The sequence below is a fragment of the Otolemur garnettii genome, unplaced genomic scaffold (genome assembly GCF_000181295.1).
Source record: "Otolemur garnettii isolate 467f Iridium unplaced genomic scaffold, OtoGar3 scaffold00178, whole genome shotgun sequence".
NCBI classification, from domain to species: Eukaryota; Metazoa; Chordata; class Mammalia; order Primates; family Galagidae; genus Otolemur; species Otolemur garnettii.
Window position 1 is genome coordinate 2762636 of NW_003852573.1, and position 10810 is coordinate 2773445.

Sequence of the window (10810 nt, forward strand, 5' to 3'; positions counted from 1 at the left end):
AAAAAAAAAATAGCCAAGCGTTATGGCAGGCACCTGTGGTCCCAGCTACTTGGGAGGCTGAGACAGAAGACTTGCTTGAGCTCAGCACTCTACCCAGGGGGACAGCCTGAGGCTCTGTCTCAAAAGAAAAACCAAAAATTCTTAACACAGGTTGTGCACTTCCTTTCACTCCCTGCGGCCCTGGAAGAGATGCTTCCCTTTGGCACAGTGTCACATTTTATTGCATTCTCTAGTAGCAGGCAGTATTAAAGAGCCACCTTGTGTGGCCATCAGATCAAGGTGCTTCTTCCAGATTCTCTACACCAACACAGGCCAAATAAAAGCTGAGGGACAGCACAGTTGAAAGGATGATCCTGCTACAAAACAGCCTGAAAAGGCAACCCTTCTACCTTTCCAGAAAGCGAAGGTTACATCTAAAGGTCCATTTTACTGAAGAGTAGCCAGAGTGGACTTTCATTTCTTTGAACAAGTAAAAAATGTTCACTTAATTCCTAATTATCTACTTGCACAAACAGTATATTTTATAGGTCTCTTAATTTTCCACAAGTTTTTGTATGCTCATTGAAGCAAATTTTATTAGATGTTTAGGTAATATCAAAGTATATATCATCTTTACAGATGCTTTTTAAAAAAAAAAAAAACACCTGTTTTCTAATATTGTTAATGTAAGCTTTTACGCCTGGCTTTGCTTTTGAGCTACAATAAGATTTTATAAAGAGAGCTAGGCTAAAATTTGAATGGTTGTGTTTCTATGAAACAGGAAAGTATCAGGGAATATTATTTGACACAAGTTTACTTTTAATAATTAAACCAAAAATGTTTCTTGCTGCTAAGTTAGACATGAGATAAAAAGGTAACTGAGCATGGTAACTCATGCCTGTAATCCTAGCACTCTGTGAGGCAGAGGCAGCAGGATCACTTGAGCTTCGGTGTTTGAGACCAGCCTGAGCAAGAGCGAGACCCTATCTCTACTAAAAATAGAAAAATTAATTGCCAGGTGTTGTGGTACGTGTCTGTAGTCCCACTACCCAAGAGGCTAAAGCAGGAAGACTGCTTTAGTCCAAGAGTTTGAATTTGCTGTAAGCTAGGCTGAGGCCATGACACTCTAGTCCAGGTGACAGAGTGAGACTCTGGTCTCAAAAGAAAAAAGAAAAGGCCCTATTCAAACATTTGAATCATTCTCTTTGGATACAATGGCCACATAAATATCATGTTTTGCTATGTATAATGTGTACTTATTTTGCCCAAACTTGGAGGGAAAGTAAGGATGCACATTATACATGGATAGTACTAATTCCGTATCTATGTAAATGTTTTAAATTATTTATGCTCACGTGTTTAAAAGTGTAACTCCAGAAAGCAGGAAAGCACCTTATACTTATACATGGCAAAATATGGTAACTTAAAACACTGGAAACAATGTTTGTAACTTTAAATCAGTCAATGTGAAAAATAGCTATATGGCTTTTTATAAGTACTCATCTTTGTCAAAAGGCTGAAACCTCTGAGGGTCATATTGAAGAGCCCCTTTCTCAGGTGATTTTTTTATCTTTTTTTTTGAGACAGAGTCTCAAGCTGTCGCCCCAGGTAGAGAACTGTGGCATCATAGCTCACAGCAGCCTCCAACTCTTGGACTCAAATGATCCTCTTGCCTCAGTTTTTTCTATTTTTAGTAGAGACAGGAGTCTCACTTTTTGCTCAGGCTGGTCTCTAAATCGTGAGCTCAACCTATCCACCTGCCTCGGCCTTCCAGAGTGCCATGATTACAGGCATGAACCATGACTCCTGGCCTTTCTTAGGTGATTTTGAAGAACATAATAAAGACTTTAAGTAGCTTATTCATGGGGCATAATATGTTACTCTTCCTGGCCACCCACCATCAATTGCCACAACAACTGACCCTTCCTTGGAAGCAGTTAGGACATAACTTGCGAGTCAGATCTATCCATCCCAAGAATTCAGACTCACTCTACCTTTTATTTTTGGAGGTACAGCAGCCATAGCTCAGTGGGTAGGGCACTGGCCACATATACTGAGACGGGCGGGTTCAAACCCGGCCTGGGCCTACTAAACAACAATGACAACTACAACAAAAAGATAGGCCAGGCGTTGTGTCAGGTGCCTGTGGTCCTACCTACTTGGGAGGCTGAGGCAAGAGAATCCCTTAAGCCCAAGAATTGGAGGTTGCTGTGAGCTGTGACACCATGGCACTCTACCCAGGGCCTCATAGACTCTGTCTCAAAAAATAAAGAAAGTAAGTACTGGTCCCTGCTAATTTAGCAGATATTCATCCTGGCATATTCCTTTTCTATCAATCTGTTATTTACCTACTAATGAAAACATCAAAATACACTGGGCATCTACTATGTACATCTGTCCAAGTGCTTCTCAGTGCTAATGACTCTAAACTCGTATTAACAAATATTCTAGGCAGACAAGTTAAGTAGCTAGTCAGGACATAAGAAATGTAATTACTAGTTTCTAGTAGCTTTAAAGTCTCATTTAATATTTAGCAAATGAGAGAGCTTGTCAGGGGTTAGGTAATGTCAATGGCAAGTATGCCAAAGTCGTGAGAGTTTTACCTTTCTTTGTGTACAGTGTGTAGGTTCCAAAGCATGACTCACATATTTTGATAGTAAGGATTTTTGGAAAAAGAAAATCACACTTTTCTGTCCACTTTCAAAACCTCAGGGGAAAATCTAAGGTAAAAAGTAGAACCTTGAATTATCCTGGTAGTGCTTCACTATCCAATGAACCAAATGGGAAGAAAGGCATCTTCCATAAACCCTACTCAGGACTCCTTAGACAGCTCTTAAGAATGATCATTAATAACTTAAATACTTAAATAACTTTTAGGTTACCCCTTGGATCTTCCGGATCAGGCTCTAAACAGTCTCCTTTGGGGCCAGGTTAGAAGCTGCTGTTCCTCCCAGCAAGGCCCCATTTCTTCAAGTGAGTACAGGATTGATGGTAGCTCAGTTTATCAACATGGAAGTAATGAGAACTTCCATCAATGTGTGCAGTTCCATGAACAGTGCAAGGCGACTTCAGCTTACGTGATTTGTTGCCTGACCTCTCCTTTTAAGGTATCGCTTTCTAATTTTGATCATCCATTTCACACTCAGTTTGGCAAACTCTGCCGCTTTAAATAATGCCAAGAAGGCACCACAGAGTAGAGCAATTGTATTCCAGGGATTGGCAGTGATTATCTGTGAAACAGAAACACACACAGGATTAGTAGTTTCTTGCAATCTTGATTCTTAAGTCATAGTAGTGTTATTGTCAAGAGCCCTTCCTAAATTATTAGGGCTTTAAAAAAAACATGAGTTCTGAATTATCATAATTCTGTGCTTCATTCAGACTGTGCTTTCAATGGTCATAGCTCAGTTTGAGGAGAAAAATACCCTCCCTTATAATAAAGTGATACTGAAAGAAAGAAACTTGTTCTTCAAATAAGATTTCCAATACTGAGTTTTAATTTGTGGCCTAATCCAACAGTAAGTGACCTTGCTGTGAGACAAATGTCCCTAAAAATAACCAATTCATAAGAAAGTCAGTTCCTCTTGTTTTCTTCCCATCTCATAGTTTAGTTTCAGACTTTTCCTCCTATCTAGTCCAATGACTATCTTACTTCCCAAAACCAGCTTGTGGATTCCTGTCCTGTGTCTCTGCTCTTCTTATTTTCCCCATGACCTTTCTCCTCCTATGTAGATGTATTAATCCTTCAAAGTCTCAGAGCTTTCTCTGACCATTAAGCCAAAACCCTCTCTGGATTTCAGCAGAATTATTTATCTTACAAACTCTTTCACAGTTATTTAAATTCCAGAAATAAAAACTTTAAAGCAATAAATTGTTCCCTCCTCTAAATGTTACTCTTTAAGATAGAGGTCTTATCTTGAATTTCTGAATTCCCCAGCCTGGTAAAAATAAAACACTTTGAAGTCCAGTTTAGCAGGGTGACCTCAGACTCAGTGAGCCTCAGTGTTCACATATGCAAAGTGGTTATAAACCACCCCTGGCTGGGACTGCTGTGAACGGCAGCATAAGGAAAGCATGCCTCAAGTATGGGGCTCATGTTGGCCCATAATAGGTACTTTGTACTGAATATAGGTTGAAAAATGTGTGATTACACACTTCCCATGTAGCTGCAAGCTACTGTATTTTCACCTTGTCTTGATTCAGTTAGAATTTGCACATGCCCTTCATACGGTCTTGCCAATCCATAGTTAATAGTGGCAGTGGGGTTATCGAGCACATCAGCGACACAGAATCCCTACCTAGGGTTAAAAGTGTACATAATATTTGAGTCTTAGCTATAAAATTTCTTCCCCTACATAATGATCATGTCAGGACATTTTTTGATGGTCTGAATGCCAATCAATACTAGACTTGGGACTGGCTTTAAGGGATGATATGTCAAAAACGTTTCATTAGCAAAGCTGTCCAGTTATTTGTTTCCCTTCTAAAACTGTGATTCTGAGAGTTTGGCATTAGAGGAGGTGGAACAAGATATCTGAAGAGAACCATCCAGTGATTATCTCCCTGAAGGAACACTAATTGAACAACTACCCATCAAGAAAGCATCTTCACAAAAGCCAAAAATACCAGGCAAAAGATCACTATATCTGGTTTTAGCATGGTAACAAGAAAAGACACGTTGAAGAGGGTAAGGAGGACAGTCTCATCTTGCTTACAACACTTCTCCCCTAACCACAGCAGGCAACAGTTCAGAGAAAATTGTGAACTTGAGGGAAAAAGAGGGAAGTGAGTGCAGGACTTTATGCCAGAACTTAAGGCCAGCTCCACCACAGCAGAACACAGCACTGGGCAGAATCCTATGGCCCTGGATTCCACGCCAGTGCCACAAAGAGAGCATTTAGATTCACCCCAATATGGGAAATCTACACCCCATGGAAGAAAATCAAATTCTGGTCTGTTTCATAACTGGCTGACTACAGTGGCCTTGAGCCCTGAATAAATTTCAGTGGCATCCAGCCTGCGGCAACCGTGGTCCTTAGGCAAGCCCCACTACTGTGCAGGTTTGGGAGGCTGTGGGTTTGGTATGCAACCTAGCACAACATCAGCTGTGGGGGTCAGGAGTGCCTACCTCACCTCTCCCCCAACTCCAGGCAGCTCAGTGCAGTGACTTCTTCCTCTTGGTGGAAAGAGAGAGAAATAAGTGAAGGACTTTGCCTGGGACCCAACATTCTCCCTGATCATCCTCAGGTCCATTAGGACTGGATATCTAAAAGTCTTCAGGAGAGTTCCAGTGTAGCTGGCCTTAGTATGCCCTCTTAAGCTGAAAATAGCTGTGGTGATCACACACTTAGAGAACTCATCAATTAGTCTCCTTTCAGTTTATGCAAGGTCTTCTGAAAATGGCCAGGTATAAACAAGGTCAGACTGTAAAGTCTGGCATAAAAACCTAATTCCTCATGCCCAGACAGACAAACTTCCACAAGCACCAAGAACATTTAGAGAAATAAAGACCTCATGAAACAGAAGTAAGGGGCCACTGACTAACCCTGGAGACACAGAGATGTGTGACTTCTCCGAGAATTCAAAAATAGCTGCTTGCTTTTGAGCAAACTCAAGGACCTTCAATAAAACACAAAGAATTAAAAAAATTATCAGAGAAATTTAACAAAGATAATTGGGATAATTTTAAAAAACCAAATCCTGGAGCTGAGAAATACAATTAATAAAAATGCATCAAAGTGTCTCAATACAATAGAATTGAACAAGCAGAAGAAAGTATTAGTGAGCTCAAAGACAGGCTATTTGAAAATATAGTCAAAGGAGAACAAAGAAAAAAGAATTAGGAACACTTAATGAGATCTGGAAAGTAGAGAGTCATTTGCCTTAAAGAGGGAATGAAGAAAAGATAAAGGTAGAAAGATTATTCAAAGAAATAATAGCAAAGAACTATCCAGACTTAGAGGATATGACTATCCAGAAAGGGTCAAAAAACATCAAGTCATCCAAGGCATATAATAATCAAGACTCTAAAAGGTCAAGGACAAAGAGAAGATACTGAAAACAAAACAACATATAAAGGAGCTCAACATGTCTGGCAGCAGACTTCTCAGCAGAAACCTTATAGACTAGGAGTGAATGGGGTAATACATTTAAAGAAAACAATCTTCAACCAAGAATACTATACCCAGGAAGCCATCCCGCAAACATGAAGGAGTAAAAAAGACTTTCCCAGACAAACAAAATTGAGTGAATTCATCACCACCAGTACTGTCTTATAAAAATACTGAAAAGCAAGTATTCAATGTACTCAATGCTAATATAAAACCAACAGATGAACAAATACATGCCTATACGAGAGAAAAACACAACTAAACTCAAGGGGGAGAAGAAAGAAGAGGGTTGGTGTGCTCTCATCTAACAGTTCTGGGTAAGGGGCACCACAACTTGAACTTTACCTAACAAACACAAACAATGTATCCTAATCATCTGTACCCTCACATTAACCTGAAATTTAAAAAAGAAAGAAAAGAAAGGGGGAGGGGAGGGGGAAGGGTAGATGGGTGGAGGGAGGATAATTGGAGGGATCACCTCTATGGTTTGTCTTACAAGGGTACAAGTGAATCTTTCTAAAAGTAGAGTATAAACATCTTAACACAATAACTAAGAAAATGACATAAAGGCTATGTTAACCAGTTTGATGAAAATATTTCAAATTGTATACGAAAACACCACACCGTACCCCATGATTGCATTAATGTACACAGCTATCATTTAATAAAAAAAAAAGAAAGAAAGAAAAGAAAGACATGCTAAAGATTCCTCTAAGTCAGAATCCTACCCAGGCACTATGGTACAGCAGCACCATGGAGTCTCAGTTAACCTCTAATAGCCAGTCCTACGCTGTCTCCTCTGACTGGCCATTGCACATGCCCATGCAGGCACCAGTGGGCCGCCACCACACATCAAGGACTGGGTTGGATGCAAAGTACCCCTTATCCTGGAAACAGTGTGCACCCAGAAAGGCAGCCAGCCCCTCGCCCATCACACAGTGCATGTTCATGAGGAAGCTGGTGCTAAACCATTTGTAGACAATCTGCTTCTGGGTCAGGGTTTCACACATAGCAGAGCAGCTCCCTCAACTGCAGTCTACTAAAAGTCAGTCCTACACAAGGGTTTGTTTAAAAAAAAAAGAGAGAGAAGAAAAAATGCTAAAGAGAGTTCTTCAATCTGAAAGGAAAGGACATGCAATAAGGAATCATCTGAAGCATATAACCCACTGGGAAAAGTTAGTACACAAATTCAGAATACTCTTAATATTACTGCGGTATATAAACCACTCATATCTTTAATATGAAGAAAAAAAGGAAAATTATAAAAAATAATAACTATAAGAATTTGAGAGACAGACCACATAAAAAGATATAAATTGAGACAACAAAAATGTCTAAATGAGGCTGGGAGTGGTGGCTCATGCCTGTAATCCCAGCACTCTGGGAGGCTGAAGTGGGTGGATTGCCTGATCTCAGGAGTTCAAGACCAGCATGAACAAGAGCGAGACCACATCTCTAAAAAATAGCCAGGCATTGTGGTGGGCGCCTGTAATCCCAGCTACTTGGGAGGCTGAGGCAAAAGAATTGCTTAAGCTCAAGAATTAGAGGTTGCTATGAGCTGTGACACCATGACACTCTACCCAGGGTGACATAGACTCTCTCTCAAAAATAAAGATAAAAAAAATGATTTCCAATAGGAGTCATCTATATAGTGACTTAATGTTTTCTATTCAGTTTATTCAAGGAATATTACTAAGCAGATTTGTGCTAAGCACCCTGCTAGATACCAGATAAATTACAGTGAACGAAATAACAAAGTCCCCTCCTTCATAGAGACAATAGTCTAGTGATGAAAACGAGATCAATCAAACACAAAGCATACGTAACTCCAAGTCATAAACGGAGATGACAAATGACTCTATGCTATGGGGGAAGATGAGTACAGGCAGGCAGACTTACCCATCTGCAAGAATGAGCCCAAACTACTTCAAAGTGGGGAGACTGTTCTCATAACCTTAAATAATACTCACATCTTGGACTTTCTGGATGAAAGGATCTTTCCATTCAAAGACCACAAAAAACAACTGAGCACTTTTTTCAGCAGCTGGCCTCTGATCAATGTAGTTAACCACACTCGTCTAGACATAAAGAAAAAAGAGCAGTGTTACCACTTTTGTGTGCCCTTCTCTTGCTGGGCCCCAAGAAAGGAGAGCAGGATGGGAAACTCAGAACTTGGCTCTCCTCACATCATCTTTAGGAGAGGGAGTGCCAAAAATCTCATACACACAAGATTCTTAGGCAAGAGAATTGCTTAAGCTCAAGAATTCACTGGTCTTCCATGTCATGTGGTTAAAAAAAAAAAAAAAATGCTCAGTGCCTGTAGCTCAAGCGGCTAGGGTACCAGCCACATACACAAGAGCTAGTGAGTGGGTTTGAATCCAGCCCGGGCCTGCCAAACAACAATGACAACTACAACCAAAAAAAAAAGAAAATAGCGGGGCGTTATGGCAGTGCCTGTAGTACCAGCTACTTGAGAGGCTGAGGCAAGAGAATCTCTTAAGCCCAAGAGTTGGAGGTTGCTGTGAGCTGTGACATCATGGCACTCAACTCAGGGTGACAACTTGAGGCGGTCTCAAAAAAAAAAAAAAAAAAAAAAAATCCTGACTAGTACAAAGGCTTTACCTTGGTTTGCATTAATAGTTCTTTGGGAAACAGATAGGATCTAGGATGTACAATAGGTGTTTTTGCCTGTCCCCGACATCTGTCTTTAGGTATTAAACCATATTCAAATTACCATGTGTGCCTCACAATCACAATAAAAGGTAAAAAAAAAAAAATAAGGCCAGGTGCGGTGGCTCACACCTGTAATCCTAGCACTCTGGGAGGCTGAGGTGAGTAGATCACTTGAGCTCAGGAATTTGAGAACAACCAAATGCTCTCAATAGAAAAATTAGCCAGGTGTTGCGGTACATGCCTGTAGTCCCTGCTTCTTGGGAGGCTGAGGCAGGAGGATTGGCTTGAGCCCAGGAGTTTGAGGTTGCAATGAGCTATGTTGCTGCTGCTGCACTCTAGCTGTGCCAACAGAGGCAGACTCTGTCTCTAAAAAAATTAAATAGATAAAAAATAAAAGTAAAAAAGCAAATCTCATTATTTCAAAATACTTGATCTTAAGAGCAGTGCAGTTCTGCACCCATACTCAGTGGTTAGGGCGCCAGCCAGATATACCAGGGCTGGCAGGTTCTAACTGGGCCTGGGCCTTCTAAAAACAATGATGGCTCAGCGCCTATGGCTCAAGCGACTAAGGCACCAGCCACATACACCTGAGCTGGCCGGTTCAAATCCAGCCCGGGCCCACCAAACAACAATGACAGCTACAACCAAAAAATAGCCAGGCGTTGTGGCAGGCGCCTGAGGTCCCAGCTACTTGAGAAGCAGAGGTACGAGAATTCCTTTGAGCCCAGGAGTTGGAGGTTGCTGTGAGCTGTGATGCCACACCAATATACTTAGGGTGACCGCTTGAGGCTCTGTCTCAAAAAAAAATAAATAACAACAATGACAACTACAACAAAAAAAATAGCTGGGTGTCGTGGCAGTAGGTAGCTGTCATCCCAGGTACTTGGGAGGCTGAGAAAAGAGAATCACTTAAGCCCAAGAGTTAGAGGTTCTGTGAGCTGTGACTCCACAGCACTCTATCAAGGGCAACATAATGAGACTCTGTCTCCAAAAAAAAAGAACAGCATATTTGGGCCAGGTGCAGTGGCTCATGACTATAATCCTAGCACTCTGGGAAGCTGAGGTAGATGGATTGCCTGAGCTAATGAGTTCGAGACCAGCCTGAGCCAGAGCGAAATCTCATCTCTAAAAATAGCCAGATGTTGTGGTGGACACCTGTAGTCCCAGCTACTTGGGAGGCTGACGCAAGAGAATGGCTTGAGTCCAAGAGTTTGAGGTTGCTGTGACATCACAGCACTCTACCAAGAGTGATGAAATGACTGTGTCTCAAAAAAAAAAGAACAGCATATTTCAACCCTTCAAGTTTGCAGGCACAAAGTATAGCTGCATAGATCCACACAGCTGACCATTCCCTATAAATATTTAGTAGATGTGCTTGGTAAGATCTAGTTATCAACTACTAAACAGGCTGTGTGGTGTGATGGAAAACAGAGAGGTTACAGAGGCAGAAACCTGTCCCAACCAGAGGATTGGGTCCATCACCTGATCTGAGTCTCAGCTTTGCCACTCATAAAAGGTAACAAAATGCCTATCTCACTGCTTTAGGGAGAGGATCAAATGTAAAAGCATTTTAAACTCTAAAGCTTGATTTTTTAAAAATTTAAAGTTTGTTCAAAAGAGCTCATGACACTGCCAGAAGACTTCTGATTTTTAGACAATAATAAAAGGCATTAAGATATTTCTCAAATTCATGGGTTTTCTGGGATTTTCACCCTTTTGGCTTCAGATCACAGTTAGAGCTACCAGGAAGGCCAGGGTAGGTAGGGTGGTAGCTATGGGTAACGGGGAACACACTTAGGCTCCCTTCTCAGAGCTACTGTGGGACCAGATGAAAAAGGACTTGGGAGTTCTTAGAGCAAAGTGGAGAGTAAAAATTCAGGAGATAGGCTCAGTGCCTGTGGCTCAAGTGGCTAAGGCGCCAGCCACGTACACCCAAGGTGGTGGGTTCAAATCCAGCCCAGCCCACCAAACAACAATGACGGCTGCAACCAAAAAAAAAATAGCCGGGCGTTGTGGTGGGCGCCTGTGGTCCCAGCTACTTGGGAGGC

At 41.3% G+C, this 10810-nt stretch overlaps 1 protein-coding gene across 1 annotated transcript in view; it reads right to left on the minus strand.

Annotated features, from left to right (window-relative positions):
• Positions 1 to 2300: 2300 nt before the first annotated feature.
• TMEM206 (transmembrane protein 206) overlaps positions 2301 to 10810 on the minus strand; it is a 45771-nt gene continuing 37261 nt past the window's right edge. Inside the window, exons 7-8 of the mRNA XM_003800523.1 lie at positions 8060 to 8167; positions 2301 to 3209 (exon numbers count right to left, since the gene is read on the minus strand). Of these exons, the coding sequence (XP_003800571.1) occupies positions 3048 to 3209; positions 8060 to 8167 (270 nt within the window). The 3' untranslated portion in view covers positions 2301 to 3047. The remainder of the gene's footprint in view (positions 3210 to 8059; positions 8168 to 10810) is intronic.